Genomic DNA, 17,447 nt, shown 5'->3' with positions numbered 1-17,447 from the left:
TGACGCAAAGACTGGACCGGAACTCCTCAAATGACGCCGTAGGCAGGCCCTTGGTCATGATATCGGCAAGTTGTTGGGAAGTAGGGACGTGTAAACACGAATATGGCCAAGGGCCGCCTGTTCCCGAACAAAATGAATATCCAACTCAATATGCTTGGTCCGTCGATGATGCACCGGGTTAGCGGAGAGGTAGACCGCCGAAACGTTGTTGCAGTAGACCACCGTGGCACGGTCAACAGGGCAAGAGAGCTCCTGAAGCAGCTGGCGAAGCCACGAACACTCGGCGACGGCGTTGGCCACCGCATGATACTCAGCCTCAGCACTGGAACGAGAGACCCTAGGCTGCCGCTTGGACGACCACGAGATAAGTGAGGGTCCAAGGTAGACACAATACCCCGAAGTGGAGCGACGAGTGTCAGGGCAGCCCGCCCAGTCTGCATCGGAGTAGGCGGTGAGGGCGGTGTCGGCGGAGGCGTGAACCGTGATGCCAAGGTCCATAGTGCCACAGATCAATGTTGGGGATATCGCTTATTGGGAACTTATCGGTCGACCCATGATAAGGGGTAAATCGGCCAGTTTATCGGCATATCGGCCGATTTATCGCCATATCGGGTGATTTATCGGCCGATTTATCTTATCGGTCTGACAGTGGTAAGTGATAAATCAGCCGATTTATCGGCATATCGGAAGATATCTTGAACAGTGCCACAGATATAGCAGAGAACCCGCTTGACGGCAGCCCAGTGAACGTCTCGAGGAGCATGCATATGAAGACACACCTGTTGCACGGCATACTGGATCTCTGGTCGAGTCAGAGTGAGGTACTGGAGAGCACCAACAATAGAACGATAGAAAGCAGCATCCGTAGCAGGAGAATCATCCGTGGCAGAAAGTTTGGCCTTCGTATCAACAGGCGTAGCGGCGGGCTTGCAGTTAAGCATGCCGGCTCGCTCCAGGAGTTCATGAGCGTACTTCCGCTGATGAAGGAAGAAGCCATCCGGACGGCGCACCACCTTGACACCGAGGAAGTAGTGCAAAGGGCCCAAGTCCTTGATGGCGAACTCAGCGCGAAGACGAGCCGTGAGCTGACTAAGGAGACCAGCCGTACATGCCGTCAGGATGATGTCGTCGACATAGAGCAGCAAGTAGGCCGTGTCAGAGCCCTGATGATAGACGAAGAGCGAGGCGTCCGAGCGGGTAGAGCGGAACCCAAGCTGGTGAAGAAACGTCGCGATGCGCTGGTACCAAGCGCGCGGAGCCTGCTTGAGTCCGTACAAGGACCGCGAAAGCAGACACACGTGGTCGGGAAGTGCCGGGTCAACAAACCTGGTGGGCTGCTGGCAGAAGACCTGCTCCTTGAGGTGACCATAGAGGAAGGCGTTGGAGACGTCCATCTGGTGCACCGGCCAAGCACGGGAGACCGCAAGGTGGAGAACCGTGCGTATCGTACCGGGCTTGACGACCGGAGCGAAGGTGTCGGTGAAGTCGATGCCAACACGCTGTCGGAAGCCACGAACGACCCATCGCGCTTTATAGCGATCAAGGGTACCATCAGGACGGAGCTTGTGTTTAAAGACCCACTTCCCGGTAATCACGTTGGCGTGCCGGGGACGGGGAACAAGCTGCCACGTCCGGTTGCGCAGTAGGGCGTCAAAATCCTCTTGCATCGCAGCCATCCAGAGCGGGTCACGAAGAGCGGCTCGAACGGAGGACGGCAAAGGCGACAGCTCAGAGGTGGAGGCCGCATGGACGTAGTCATCCGAGGCGTAGCGCGAGCTTGGGCGAAAAACGCCCGTACGGGCACAGGTGACCGGACCGGCCACAGGCGTCGAGGGGGCCGCGTGCGCTGGGGGCGCCAGGGACGCCGCGGGTGCTGAGGGGGGCGTAGGGGCCGCGGGCGCCATCGCCGGGGGGCGCGCCTCAAACCCAGGGGGTGGGCCAAGAGAGGCGCGTGAGAGCCCTGTGGGAGGCGTCGAGGAGCCCGCGTCACCGGTGGCGGGAGGAACAGCCGGGGGTACCTGGTGAAACGGAAACACATGCTCATCAAAGTAAACGTGTCGGGAAGTGAACACACGGTGGGAGACGGGATCGTAGCATCGATATCCCTTGGAGGTAGAGGGGTAGCCGATGAAGATGCAAGCGACAGAACGAGGTGCGAGCTTGTGAGGAGCGGAGTCGGTAATGCTAGGATAGCAAAGGCACCCGAATATACGCAAACCATCATAAAAGGGTGGCGTACCGAACAGAAGGTGATGAGGTGCAAAATTCCACCGTGGTCGGCAGGGTCGAATGTTAAGGAGAAGGGATGCAGTAGCAAGCGCGTCCGGCCAGAAGCGAGGCGACACGTTAGCATGAAACAGGAGCGTGCGAACGCAGTCGTTCAGAGTGCGAAGGACGCGTTCGGCTCGACCGTTCTGCTGGGAAGTGTACGGGCATGTGAGGCGGAAAGCTGTGCCATGATGCGACAAAAGGTGCGGAAGGCGAGGTTGTCGAACTCTTTTCCATTTGTCCGTCTGAAACGCAAGGATGGGACGCCCAAACTGTGTGCGGGCATAGGAGTAAAAAGCCGTCAAGGTGGAGAGTGCATCTGACTTTCTGCGCAAAGGAAAAGTCCACACGTAATGAGAATAATCATCAAGAATGACTAGATAATATAATAGTCCGAATTACTAGGAACGGGAGAGGTCCACACATCGCTATGAATCAATTGAAAAGGAAAAGAAGCAATGGTGGTGGAATTATTAAACGGCAGACGAACATGTTTGCCGACTCGACAGGCATGACAAGTGTGATCCTCAATCTTAGTGGAACTGAAACTGAAACTCTTAAGAATATGACGAAGAGTGACGGGGTTGGGATGACCCAAGCGAGCGTGCCAGAGATCGATGCCAACGGAGAGAGCCACCGGTGCAGCGGTGGTGGAAGAAGACGGATGCACCGGATAAGGCTCGTCGGGGCTGTCACAGCGGTGGAGTACCATCCTGGTTCGAGCGTCCTTGACACAAAAACCAATGCCGTCAAATTCAACAGTAACAGGATTTTCACGAATGAAACATTTAACAGAAACAAGGTTCTTAATAAGATCAGGAGACACAAGTATGTTAGACAAGAATAAAGGTGTGGAAGTAGAAGGAAAAGAAATGTGCCCAACATATGTGATAGGAAGTGTGGAACCATCGCCGACAATGATGCGACGGTCGGTGGAGACGGGAGTGAAAGCGGCAAGGTTATCAGAATAAGCAAACATGTGAGCCGTAGCACCAGTGTCCATGTACCAAGCAGCATCGCCAGTGTAGTTGTTCGGCGTAGGAGCGGCATGTAGCGCGGTGTCCCAGGGCACCGGCGGCAGGGCCGGCAAGGAGGACGGAGACGCCACGGGAAAACCGTAGCCGCTGCTCAGATGCGGCAGTGGGTACTCTCCATACAGCTGCGGAGCCGCAAAGTACGCATGATGCGCGGGCGGGCACGGGAAGCGTCAGTGCAGAAACGACACCAGTCCATGGCTGCTGCCCAACGGGCGAGTGCTGACCCGCTGACGACCCCCACCAGTACCCGATAGACTCGTACGCGGTGGAGCCCCGTATGTCCCGTACGTAGGATATCTGTACGTGGGAACGTGGTGAGATGGCGCCGGCGACGGGGCGACGACGGTGGCGGGGCCACGCTGTAGGACGCAGGCGGCGGAGCTGCGCCAAAGGGCCTGTAGCGGGATTGGCCAGAGTGCGCTGGTGGCGGCGGGGCCGCGCCGTAGGACGCGAGCGGTAGAGCCGCGTCAGAAGACAACATCGTGGCAAAGGCGACGGCTAACAGCCGGACGCGAAAGACGTGACAGACGACATGGCCCCGTTGGCAGCAGCGGCTTCGGGTGCAACGGCGGCTGGTGAGGCGCTCGCGGACATGAAGCTGGATGGATTTATCTTTTGACGTGAAGCAAGCTAGCTAGCTATGCTCCTGGATCGATTCTTTAGGCACGTAGAAACATGCACGTATCATGTACTAGCTAGTCGTCGATCGTCACACAACTCGGCGGAACTCCAACACGTGATCGAGCGGGCGCGTGTGATGGCGATCCGGCGTGCGTGCGCTCGAGCGGGAGCAACAGCTGGTGGGCGAGAGCGCAGGCGGGTAGGGATCGGGCAGGGCTAGCCGGCGGCCGGCGCAGAGGGCGCGCGAGCGGCGGCCACGGCTGGGTGGCGGCATCGGCGGCGGCGGCGGCGCGGAGGAGACGCGCGGCGGCGGCGGCGGAAGGCGGCGGCCGGGGCGGGAGGCGCGCAGACGGCGGCGGCTGGATGGCGGCAGCGGCGGCACGGAGAAGACGCGCAGTGGCGGAAAGCTAGGGTTCCGGAAACTGATACCATGTAGAATATGTAAATTGCATGATGTATTGTTTTTTGTGCATAGGCACGTATATATGAGTACAAAGGTGGGTCACGGACGTCAACTATACAGGGACTAGGAGGCAGGCCCAATACATAGTATACATAGATCATATATACTCAACACTGAGTTTCTGTTGGCTACCGTTAGCTGTTAACACCAGATTATACTCACAGCTAACTACTCCATGACAAACAGATCCTCGCATGATGTACTCGGAGCCTGCTAAATTTGTGGCGAAGCTGAGGGAGCTCAAAGACAGACGACAACCTCCTGCTGCTCAAGTGCGAGCTTGGCGCCGGGCACTTCTCCAAGTCGGGGAGGTAAATAAATAGCAAAGGAGACGTTACTTCTTTGCGCTTGATTTCTTCTTTTTTTGACGTGCCATGCAGTTAGTGCCAGAAAGGAACAAATTTCCAGCCTAACTGTTGTTGCTTTAACTTGCAGGTTTGAGAAGTTGCGAGAAGACGCCTTCACCTACGCATTCATCCTCAGGGCGCTGGGCATGACTCCCCCAACAACGGCTTCTTCGCTGTGACGTGCGCACATATTCATCAACGCCGTCAGTAACTGCATGGATTAATTTTATAGACACTTCTTGCCCAAAAAGGAGGGTTAGAAAGAAAGCCATTTGAATTAGTTGTGGCCTGTGAGGCAATGGACTAGCAACTGAATCTGTGACACTGTTATTTGGCAAGCGTAGGATGAGCAATCCTTTGTTTCGGTATCGTGGTTTGGTCTGATGATAAGAAAGTGCAATCTCTTTTTAACTTGTGCCTTAGACGTGCGCTGAAGCACAAGAACAAGATAGGAAGTGCAATCCTTGTTTTGCTATCATGGTTTGGTTTGATGATGGGCAATCGAACTCATGATTCATTAACTCAGCAGTTAATCCACGTAGGTGATTCATTAATTGCCTTTTATTTAAACTCTCTTTCTGCCTAATTGATGGGCTTGATTTGCCCTACCTGATAGTAGAAAATTCATCATGCCATGAGTTGCAGTCTCGAACTGAAGGCACAACAATTAACTTCATACTATTCAGTAAACTGCACTTGGTAACTGTACATACACATTGTCAGCCACAACTGTTGTGCGTTGGGAACTTGGGACATCCATATCAAACAACAACATGTTGCTAGCTATGAGTTCCAGGAATGAATGCCTGAAAATTAGATGAGCAATGAATTTGGTGCAAAGAAGACGGATTGCACATGATGCAGGTTAACAATAGTGATTTCTTTCACTAGAGAGCTTGGTTGTATAAAGGCCAGTACCTTTACAAGTATAGAATTGTCAGCCAAAACTGTTATACTTTGGACAAATCATCAGTTCATCTATGAGCTCCCAGGAATTATCCCAAAAATCAAAGTGAGCAACTGACACCCAGAACAGCCAAAAATTAAGGTGTACTTGGTGCAAATAAGGAGGCTTGCACATGATGCAGGATGACAATTATAACTCCTTTCATCAGTGAGCTTGGTTACATCCATTCATCAAAAATTAAACTTTGGCCAACATAAGGGGCGTCTATATATCTGCCAGTCGAGTTCTTCGCCTCTTGTTGCTCCAGACGAAGAAAAGATGGAAAGGTAGACTACAACAGGTAGAGCAAAATTACAAGAGCAGCAGCACCAAGCCTCTGATCATCTTGCTCAACGACATCCGGTGGTGCTTGCACTACATCGCTAACTCTAGGAAAATTGTCGCAGTCGATTTATGATCGCCGCTATCTCCTCCCGCTCGTTTTTCTTCTTTTCTTGTTCTTTTTGACAGCCTCTCCATGACGCCTGCATCATACACAAACACACCATAACTGCATCGTAAGGAGCTTCGAAAAGAGAAGCAAATTTCGAAAAACATAGAGCAAGTTTCAGCACAAGATGTAACTGGGTATAATCAATATGTATGAGCTAAATTAACCAAACTTCTTCAGCCAAACTGATCAGATACTCAAATTACTTACCCATCATGCGTCTGCTTTCGTTTCCTCTTGACACCGCTTGGCTTTATTGGCTGATCTTTGCTGCGCCGCCTGAACACCTCGGAATCACTGCTGCTACAACCGACACCAACATCCGTAACAGGATCCCTTGATAGCGCAAGTCTATCAAGAACGGTTGCATCAAGGGAGGTTTCTTCTCTTAGCCGGTGCTTGAAATCTTCCAGCAAAACAACACCTGGGAAAGCAGAGCACAAGCATGAGCATGTTGTTGCTCAGCAAAGAGATTGATTGCACAAACATTTGATTAAGCTGCATTGTGTGAAGAGCATTATATACTGCAACTCTGAATCAGGAAAAAAGATGTCGTATGCACTGAATTCATAGTTGTGCTCAACATCTGTCTCTTTGGCACACAAAATTCAGAGTATTGTGAATAACAGAAACGGCTGAATGCCCTATGACGACATGGCAACCAGCCAACAAAAATTGCGCCTTCTACCAGCACACAATCAGCACAATTTTTTCTCCGATTTTTGTTGCTGTTGCGGGGAGGGGAGGAGAGGGAGGTGCGGCGGGGCGATAGAAGCAGGCAGTACCGAGGGCCCGCAGGGTGCGCAGATCGAACGCGTCGGCGAGGTGGGGGCGGCCGGCCGTCTCGGCCCGCTTCACGGCCAGCAACTTGAGGCTGATGAGCAAATCCTGCACCACCACCACCACGGCACCATTAAAACCTGTCGTACTAAGGGCGAGAGATTAAGAGCGACGAGAAGGGCGGCGTCACTGACGAGCTCGGGCTCGGAGAGGGCCGCCAGCCACCGCGACTCCTCCTCGGTGCTGGCGCTGCTCTCTGCGGCCAGAGGAGGAGGAGGAGGTGGGGTGTCGCCGGCGGCGGGAGGCGCCATGAGGGGGAGGAAGAGGGGAAGGAGACGATATGGAGCAAGAATTGCTTGGGTGTTCGTGGGCTTTGGTGGGCTAACAGGCCCAACTTGATTGAGTCGGTCACGAGACTACGAAGCCCATGGAGACGCCAGGTTACAGTGGTTAGGGGAAAATCCTATTCGCCGCTCTCTGCGGCGAATTGTCGAGGGATCGCACAGAGGAGTGCCGCGAGCGACCGACATGGGCCGGCCCACTTATACATAGTGCGTCCAACCGGTTTTGGGAACCTTCTAGAAGGTTCCCTGAACCGGGTTTTTTTGTATCGTTTTTTTCTGGTTCTTTTCGGCTTTCTATTGTTTTTTATTTTCTGTTTCTTTTCTTTTTTTAGTTTCTGTTTCTCTTCTTCCTTTTTTTTTTCAAAATTTCACAACTTTGCAAAATATGTTAGCAAACTTAAGAAAAATATTCGGATTTCATTTTTTGTTCGTGAGTTTCAATAAATATTCCTATTTCTCAAAATTATCCATGTTTTAAAATTTTGTTTGCATTCAAAAAGTGTATAGGAATTTCAAAAGGTGTTCCAGCTTTCCAAATTTGTTCCCAAATTTATAAAATGTTCATGTTTTCAAATTTTTGTTCACAGATTGAAAAATGTTCGTAGATTCCATAAATTTGTTTGGGAGTTTGAAAAATGTTCCTGTTACAAAAAATTTCGCAAGTTCCACTTTTTTTCTTATTTACAAGTTTTGTTCGGAGTTTTGAAAATTGTTTGCAAAATTTTAAAAATGTCCGTTTCTTCAAAAAAAATCTGGAATTTCAGAAAATGTTCGCCTGCAAAAGTTTTTTGTGTTTCCAAATTTTGTTTTGAAATTTGAAAAATTGTTCATGTTCAGTTTTTTGGCTACTTTAAAAAATGTTTCCATTCTAAAAATATGTTCACGTCTCCAAAATTTGTTTGTATGTCAAAAAATGTTTGAGTTTTCTCAAAATTTATGAAAAAAATAATGTTCACGTTTGATAAAACATTCACGTTTTGTTTTTGAAAAAAATGTTTTGTGCTCGAATTTTTGTAAAATGTTCGGATCGGCGTTAGCTAGCTCAACTGGTTCGAATGAAGCAGCAGGTCTAGTGTTCGATTCATGGCAACGCATCTTTTTTTATTCCAGCGTGAGCTACTGTTCGCGAGAGACATGAGTTTTCTTAAGGTTTTGCAATGTTCTTTGACCAAGAAAGCTAGGTATCCGAACTGGTTCGAATCGTTGCTCGTAAGCAGTAGGTCTTGTGTTTGATTCCTGGCAACGCAGCTTTTTTTAATTCCAGCGTGAGCTACTGTTCGCGAGAGAGATGGGCCGGCCCAGTCTCTCGAGCCCCTATGCGATCGCTCGACTGCTTGACGCAGAGAGCGTCACATAGGAGCTCTCGTGGTTAGGAGGGGAGTCCCTAGCTGACGCTCGTTAGCGTCAAAAGGACGAGCTTTCGCGCAGGCGCGAACTGAATGGGCCGGCCCATTCGATGCGTTGTAGGGAGAGGCTACTTAAATATAAAAGAACAAAAAATGCCATACCGAGGAATCAAACTGGAAACCTGGCAACCACGAGTAACCGTTCTTCACCAGTTGAGCTACTAAGCATTTCTAGTTAGTTGATCGCGCAATTTTATTTAAACTCAATGCCGTGACAGATCCAGAAAAAATTAAAAAAAAATCAACCATTGAACATTTTTGTAAATATACAATGTTCAATTTTTAAATAGACAAAGAACATTTTTGGATACATGCTGAACAATTTTGAAATACACATTGAATATTTTTGTGATATACGCGGAATATTTTGTTAAATATACATAAAATATTTTTTGTAAATATACACTGAATATTTTTTAACTACGCATTGAACACTTTTGTGATATAAGCTGAACAATATTGAAATAGAAATTGAACATTTTTGTGATATATGTTGAACAATTTTTATATATACATTGTACATTTTTGTAATATACGCTGAACAATTGTGATTTTTTTATAAAAACCTTTTTTACTATTGTGGACAAGTTTTGAAATCATGAACAAAAATTGGAATTTCGAACATTTCTTAAAACATAGAATGAAAATAAAAACGAAAAAACATAAAAGAAAAGGAAAGAAAAATAAAATAAATAGAAAACAGAAATAGAAGAAAACAAGAAAAACAGAAAACCAGTAAAAGAAAAAACATGAAAAAAATCGGTCCAGGGAACCCTCTAGAAGATTCCCAAAACCGTTTGCCTGCCCCTGCTTCAATGCACGAAATGGGCCGGCCCGTTTGCACTGCTCGCTCGTGCGCTTCAGCGGAAGCGGAGCAGATGGACGCACGCGACCGTCAAATAGGGTTCGCCGGTTAGGAGAGACCCAAAGGCCAGTTTGGATTGTGTTCAGAGGGAAACTTGATTGAGTCGTTTTCTCAAAAAAAAACAAAAAAAAAGTAAAAAAGACCAACAGACGGGACGCGGCTGTTCTGATCTTTTACTCAAAAAAAAGGCTGTTCTGATCCTGAGCATATGTGAGCAGTAAAATCAAAACAATAGAAGAAATTAAAAAAGATCCGAATTCTTTGTCGAACATTGACAAATGTTTAGATTTTTTTTTTCTGTTGAAGCAAGCTCACATGAGCTCGGGATGAGAGCCACACTTTCGCAATAGACGGTGCTATATCTAGTGATGAAACTAAGAGCGCAGCAGCAACTATACTCTAGTGATGGACGAGGGATTGTGTTTGTTACAAGATATCCAGCGAGGCCCAACGGTCATTGCTTCGGATTGTGTAAGAGCGATAAGAGGGACAGAAGAAGGAAGTAAAGGAGACAGTGTAACCATCATATAGCAGGCCAACGGGCCTGTTCTTTGCGAGACAGTACAGCAGCTCGGCCTGTATTGGTGCTGGCCTGGCACACTGCAAAATTGGCCATGCCTGGCCCGTGGCATGCATATGGCCTTGCTAGGGCGACGCCGGCGTGCCGTCCCGGCACGGTCCATTTTTCTTTACAGAATCTAAGGTCCATCTCTTTTTTTTAGAATTTGAGCCCTGGATGACCCAAACAGCCCAAAAGGCGGAAAAGCACACGAACCGGCCCTGTTTAGCTCATATGTCGTGCCGAGGGCGCGAGGCAAAGCACGGGTGCAGGCCCGCTTATGTACGGGCCTCGACATGCCTTGTCGTGCCATGCCCGTTTGGACTAGTGTTCTAAAAAAAGTGCTTTTGATCATCCAAGGACTCGCTCGCTTGCTTGTTGAATATGAGGAGCAAAGGGGCGTGTGGAATGGTCTTGTGGATACGGATCATACGGTGAGGACATACAACCGGCTAACTGCAGTGCATTACCCATTATCGGAGAGCCTAGAAAGTATGTGGAGCAAAGGGACGTGTGGAATGGTCCTATGGATAAGGTGAGGATATACAACCGGCTAACGGCAGTGCATTGTGGATAGGTGTTCTGGCAACCAATTACCGGAGAGCCTAGAAAGTCTGAGGAGCAAAGGGGCGTGTGGAATGGTCCTGTGCGCCGGAAGGGATCTGAAAATTAGCGCCGATGTTGCATACAATGATGACCAGGCAAAGGGAAGCATGGTTGCTGTCATGCGCGACAGCTGACGGAAGTTTATGGCAGCATCATCCAAGGTAGCTACAGACACATTCATGGAAGAGCTTACATCCTCCCAGAGGGACCAAGTCTAGTGCAAATTTATGGGTTCAACAAGTTCATCCTTCAGTCTAACAACTTGCTATCCATTGATACATTGCTCGCTAGAGGTCACTCATGAACATCCTCAACGGCTATTTTGTACGCCAGCATATTACTTTCGTATGGAGTTGCAAAGATCGCATTCGAAGACCAAGGGAAGCTAATTGTGTAGTGCATACCCTGGCTACGCAGAGTTTTACAAATCGTATTGATTGTATGTGGGATGCTAGTACCTTAGCTTTTTATTACCGTCGTTGATAAAAGAACAATGTAACTGTTTTCTAAAATTAATAAAGCTCTGAATGCCTTAATTGAAATTGTGGTCCACAACTAAACAAAAATGAATTTGGAAGAGGAGTTATAAAATGAATTTGGAAGGGGAGTTATAAATCAGGCTTATTCTGGTGGAGACGTAGTTTATTATTGTATTAAATAAAGCGGCATTATATGCACATGTTTGCGAGTAAATTACAAAGTTATGGAATGGTTATGTAATTGTTCTCAAATGTGCAATTATTGATTTACACTCCATAAAGAATAAGCTTTCCAGTCCTTCAAGCAAAACTAAGAATTGTTTACAAATATATGGTTGTGAACTAAAGCAACATTCAAAACAAACTAAATCAGACTTACGAAATTATTCCCTTTTCATGTTGTTCCGAGCCTCAAGCCTTTCTTTAATTTCCTTGATGGGAGTAACTGATAGGCTGGGGCAAAGCCACACACATGCTTCATCAGCACGACAATCAGGACGCAACCACTTCACGGCCTTGGCTTCGCCATCAACAAAGCTGTACCTAAACACGCCGCCCCAAAAGACGAAGTAGGCACACCCGCCACATTCGTCCAGCTTCATCAGGAGGCTAGCGGGGGATCCAAGGAACAAGGCGTGGTCTCCTAGGTTCCGACCATCTATCTCCACCCATTGTATCTTGCCACTGGCTGGTTCTTTCCGCATCGTGCGCAATGTCACCCGCAGCATGCGCGCCGGATTGCTGCAACCGTAACCACTCAAAGACCGTTTCACCATGACAGATGCCAACAACAACTCACCGTGTGACTCCAAGATGTAGCTGCTTTCATGAAGATAACTTATGTCCTCGCCTAGAACCCACCTCGACTCGAGATCGTCGCCGTTAACATCACTGGTGTTGCCTTCGAAGTCCTTCGTCATCATGAAGGGGCCGTGAAGCCCTTACCACATAGAATCTCCATCGAACACTAGGACCTTGCTATCATGATACATGGCATAGGGTTGTGCAAACAATTTCAGCCTCTTTGTCATGACCGTCCATGTCGCACTGCCCGGGCACAGCATAGCCGCCGTAAAGGAGTGTGAGGGGAAGCTGTTAATAAAGTTGTAGAGAAAAACAGTACCATCTGGGTAGACGACGCCGCGCAAATTCCCCATGAACATGCTTTCATCGTCTGGTAAGGGAGGTAAGGGCTTCACGGCCCCGGTAAGAATGTCGATGAGTCTCGGCTGGGGACTCGCAACAAAGAGCCAGGTAGCCATGCCATCCGGGCTGGCCACCCAGTTTCTGCTGTTGGTTGGCGCCCCTGGTGGCTCCGTGAGGGCGATGTCGCCGTCGTCGTGCGGGTCATGGTCGTGCGCTGCCTTGATGGGGTGATGGAAGTCGACGATGGAGTGTAGCATCTGGTGGTCGCACGACGTGAGAACCCACGGCAGGCAGGTGGGGCGGGAGAGCAGCGCGGCCGCGTCGCGCCAGGGCCTGCAGACGGCGTGGAAGCGGACGAAGTCGGTGGCGTGCTGCAGGCGGCCGGAGACCTCTAGGAGCAGCTCCGGCGGTAGAGCGGTCCATGGGCTGGGCTTGGACGCGGACGCGGGCGCCGGCGTGGATGTTGGTGCGGCGGACCGAGACGCCGCGCGCGAGGGGATGCACCCCATTGATCGGATCGTATCTGATCGGATCTAGGGAGGATGGGAGAGATCGAGCAGCCCCCGTAGTAGGACGTAGCCGCAGGAGAAGTCCAGGCCCGTCCGTGCAGTTTCAGTGGCACTAGCTACATGCAGAGGCCCAGGCCCGTCTCCATCCAAACTTCCAAAGATATAGGAGTAGTAATTAAATGAGGTAATAACACCAACGGTGCTTAAACTTGCTATAGATGTTCACTTTGATGGCTAAACTTAAAAAATACATCGAACTGATTCTAAAACTTGGCAGTATGATTCAAATACAGTTCGTATCACGTATAGATACATATGTGTCGCTGAATAGACATGACAGGGGGTTCACCTAATATGTGGGAAAAGACAGACTTGCAAATTGCAATGTGTACGTCTATATGACCATCTGATCCCACCTGACAGCGCACACCAAAAAAAAAGGTGCGCGACTCGAGCTGGAGACCTCGAGCAAGACAAGACTTATGCTAACCATGTTGTCCAGGAAAATTGTTTTCTTAGACAAGTCCAAGAAAATTGCTGTTGCATCAATACTTTATCAGCACTAATACACCCGTGCAGTTAAATGGGCTGGACTCAAAGCGGCCCATTTTTCTCATGTTAGTTGTTTTTCCTTTTTTTAAAATTATAAAAATAAAAATAATAAATAAATGTTAGTTTTAAATATTCACCAAAGAAATATTACTTAAGAATTATTATAATCTTTGAATATATTTTTAAAGCATTTGCATTTTTAATACAATAATTTTAATATTTAAAAATGTTAAATTAATTTTAACAATCTATATATTTTCCAATAATATTCACGTGGTCCTTCTTTAGAATGTTAGGATTTGTTACGTGGCCCTTCCACATATGAGTTTTCTTATTTTTTTGCAATTTGTAAAAAATATTTAAATTACTTTAATAGTACTAACAATAAATTTCGAATGTTCTTGTCCTATAAATAATATGCAGGCGAAAATAGTTTACTTCTAGAAAAATGTTAATATAATTTTCAAAAATATTTACGTGCATTTTAATTATAAAAATGTAGGTATAATTTAAAAGTGTTCATTTGAGGATCTACGATCCTGGTGGCACACTAGGGCATTAATTTTTTTCCATCAATATTTTTAAATTTATTTTTATTTGAAAATATATCTTTTGACAAATGCATAAACTTTATTAAAATACATGAACACGTTTGAAAACTAGAAATACATGTCCTAAAAGCATGAACACTTTATATACTAGTTAAATATTGATGTAATTTCTAATAAAGAAAAAATAACACATGGAAAATGGGCATGAGAGCAGCCCATTTAAGTCCACGAGCTCATGCTGGTTGATAAAGCCTAGCGATGCATATTGTGAACACGTCATACGCTGAGTGAAGTGGTTAGCGTAGCCTTTTGACTGCGCGAGGATTCAAGTTCAAATCTCAACACCTAGCCGCTGGTTATTTTGTTTATTTATTATTATGTGCACTGACAGATGGGACCCGATGGTCATTCAGATGTACACTTGCAAGTTAGCCTGTCCCAGCACTGCAGATGGGGCCCCCGTCACACTGGCATGTCTAGTCAACAAATGCATACGTATCTATATATGATTTGAACTGTATCTGAATCATATTGCCAAGTTTTAGAATCAATTCGGTGTATTGCAAAGTGAACATCCATGGCAAGTTTAAGCACCATTGGTGTTATTACCTCTAATTAAATTATGGTATTCCCTAAAAAGGTACAATAACATTTAATAACTCTGGAAAGGCCTGTACTGCGAATTTCAGTTTCTTTTCCAATCCGAATCAAATTAATCAAACTTCAAGACGACCAAGCTCATATATGGAAGTAATGATTCTTAAACCCCATCTCAAGCAAGGCACGCAATCCATGCATGCATCTTAATATCTTGCCAGGATGTTACACCAAAGGGAAAAAAACTTGGGGGGAAGTAGTGGCTCAACCCCAGTTCGGTGCACCCACACACATAAAAAATAGCAAAACATTTCGAAAAAAATCTGAAACTTTGTGTGAATGATTATGAACAAATGTAATGGATGCTTGCAAAGCTTGGTGGCCAAATAACATCCGAGGAGTTCTGTACAAAAAAAGATTGCGAGGATTGTTGGGATCAAAACATAACCAAGAAAGACACATTCTTGGGATCGAAACATAAGTTCGCGAGGATTGTACGGAAGAAGATTTGGCCAACACGCGCACCCACTCATCCCTTGTCAAGCATTCCATATATCTTTTCCCGCCAAAAAAAGAAGCATTCCATCTATGGAGCGGAGAGCCAGGAGAAGTTAATGGCCGAGTCGCTCGCTGGCGCCGTGCTTGGCAACGTGAGCATCCTTGCGGTCCAGGAGACCACATTCCTTTGCGGCATCAACCTTGAAGTGGGATTCTTGAAGGATGAGCTGAAGTGACTAAAGAGCTACCTTAAATCCGCAGACGCCAAATGGAGATCGGGAGATGAGTTTGTGGCTACCTGGGTTAGCCAGATCAGGGATGCGACATATGAGGCCGACAATGCCATTGAAGCGGCTGACTACATGGAGAAGAGAAACATGCTCAAGAAGGGCTTCATGGGTGCCATGTAAGGTATGCTTGCTTGCCAAGTGACCTGATCACCCTTCACACAATTGGTGCTGAAATACAACGTGTAAAAAGGAAGAAAAATGAGATATTTTATAGTGCAAACCATTTGAAATTAATTTGGATACTAGTGATCTTGAAAAGGTTACCAAGGTAGAAACTGACGATGAGCATCCACAAGATTATGGTACTATGCATCAAAAGTTTGAAAATATATTAACCTTGTTGGTTTCTGGGATGATTACAAAGAAATAGTTGGCAAGTTAGTTGACAAAAAGAGAACATAACTCTTAGTGTTGTCTCCATAGTGGCCATGGGTGGGGCCGGAAAAAAGCACTCACTAGAATAGTATGCACTTCATCTAGTGTCAAACAACACTTTGAGGCAGCTTATAGGGTCACTGTATCTCAAACGTTCAAGGGCATTGATTTACTAAAGGATATTATGAAATAAATAATGGGGGAAAGAGATGAGTCAATTGCTAAGATGAACTAGATGATGCCTCGCGCCTTGCTGTGGAATCTTGATAGAAGAAACGCGTAAAAAGTTGATAGAAAAATACTTCCTCCATTCTAGAATATAAGGTGTATCGATATTTGTGCAAGTCAAATTTATGTATATTTGACCAAAATTGTAGAATATAATATAGTCATCTATAATATCGAAATCTGCAATATAACATTGCACCTGATGCATCTGGTGCGAGGACAACGTCGATCTATGGGCCCATATGGTGCTCATCTTTGTGAGGCCCGCCCGGTGGCGGCTAACCAGCTAGTAGGACCCACCTGGCGTAACTTCCATTGAGCCAGGACATCCCTGACATAGACCAGATTGGAATACAGGTATATGTGTGGATGAAGATGGAAGAAGACCGCCAGGGCAGAAGAAGATGTGGGGAGAGACACCGCCGCTGCTGCTTGCCATCAGACAACCTCTTCTAGTGGCGACATGGTGAATGGCATGACGGAGGTGGATCTTTTTTTGGTGGCAGTGGCAACGCCTCCGAAGTCACTCAAGAGCAACTCAGAATGCTAGTGTTCAGGTTCATATTGGCTAAGCTATTATATCTAAGGACCATCGTATTTTTAATCTGATCAAGGAACCATATATATGTGACAAAAGAGCAGAAAGCCAAAATCAAATAGTTCTGTGGCTAGGTAGCAATGATAAGTGCAAGAAAACCCTTCTCACAATAAGTGGCAGCCCAACACCAGAAGAGATCTTAACTAGAGTAGATATTTTCTTCTACGATCAATTACAATAATCTTTTAATATTAGGTAACATGTCCTAAGCAGAATGTTGATGCTTCTTCAACCTACCTATTAAAATGTACTAGTACACATGACGGAAAATTGTAATGGAAACCTTAAGTTCACAACTTGTAGCTAAAATGAACGTGGCAAGTTCTTTGAACTTTGGTGAGTTTGATGTTGGTCTTGCCTAGGTTCTGCCAAAGGCCCATAAGGAGCTCAAACAACTCATCGATATTGTCATCTTTGCAATGCTTGATTTCAATCACTTCCAAATTATCACACTTGAAAGACATAAAATTCTGGCTTTCGAGAGCAACATTGCGCCAGTTGGCCCTTGCTGTCCTCCTCTTGGAGCGATCTGTGAACTTTAGATGGTATAAAATCATATAAGAGGATGTTAGGTATGGGGGCAATTAAGTGATGAAGCATTGTATTAAATGCAAACATAGTTGAAGTACCTCACAGTTCTGCAAAGTAAGCTTTTCTAAGCTCGGCACGCTTTGCAGAAAGCGATCCAGTGTTTGAATAGTTGCGATCATTTTGAGATTGCATCGGTTGATTAATAAAGATCTCACATTATTGAACTGTGCGAGTTTATCTGAAATATTTTGTAGGTTTACCTAAAACACAAAATAATATACTACTATTAATACTCAGAAACAGAACTTCGAATTGGTGTAATTTGATATATCAAATTTCACAATATTTGTCTCATTTTTATTGAACGATGGAAACAAAAAGATTATATTAAGAAATAAAC

The 17,447-nt window shown here is 46.4% G+C and overlaps 1 protein-coding gene and 1 pseudogene across 1 annotated transcript; one reads left to right on the top strand and one right to left on the bottom strand.

The window, feature by feature from the left end:
- LOC119334166 overlaps nt 1-4,915 on the top strand; it is a 138,353-nt pseudogene extending 133,438 nt beyond the window's left edge.
- Nucleotides 4,916-5,711: 796 nt separating this feature from the next.
- LOC119331794 lies at nt 5,712-7,227 on the bottom strand. Its single transcript, XM_037604967.1, has 4 exons — nt 7,108-7,227; nt 6,919-7,021; nt 6,344-6,557; nt 5,712-6,167 (listed from the first exon to the last, which is right to left on the bottom strand). The coding sequence occupies exons 1-4, from the start codon at nt 7,222-7,224 to the stop codon at nt 6,107-6,109; spliced, it is 495 nt and encodes a 164-aa protein (XP_037460864.1). The 5' UTR covers nt 7,225-7,227; the 3' UTR covers nt 5,712-6,106.
- Between the last annotated feature and the right edge of the window lie 10,220 nt (nt 7,228-17,447).

Source organism: Triticum dicoccoides, chromosome 7A (genome assembly GCF_002162155.2).
Source record: "Triticum dicoccoides isolate Atlit2015 ecotype Zavitan chromosome 7A, WEW_v2.0, whole genome shotgun sequence".
Taxonomy (NCBI): domain Eukaryota; kingdom Viridiplantae; phylum Streptophyta; class Magnoliopsida; order Poales; family Poaceae; genus Triticum; species Triticum dicoccoides.
Note: the sequence above shows the minus strand (reverse complement) of the source record. Positions and strands in the feature narration are given on the sequence as shown.

Bases quoted from the DNA above. Each gene is read 5' to 3' on its own strand.
- LOC119331794 (XM_037604967.1), bottom strand. From the start codon at position 7,224: ATGGCGCCTCCCGCCGCCGGCGACACCCCACCTCCTCCTCCTCCTCTG. The intron at 7,022-7,107 runs GTCAGTGACGCC...GTGGTGGTGCAG, and splicing joins CCCTCTCCGAGCCCGAGCTC to GATTTGCTCATCAGCCTCAA. The intron at 6,558-6,918 runs GTACTGCCTGCT...CTGCTTTCCCAG, and splicing joins GCGCACCCTGCGGGCCCTCG to GTGTTGTTTTGCTGGAAGAT.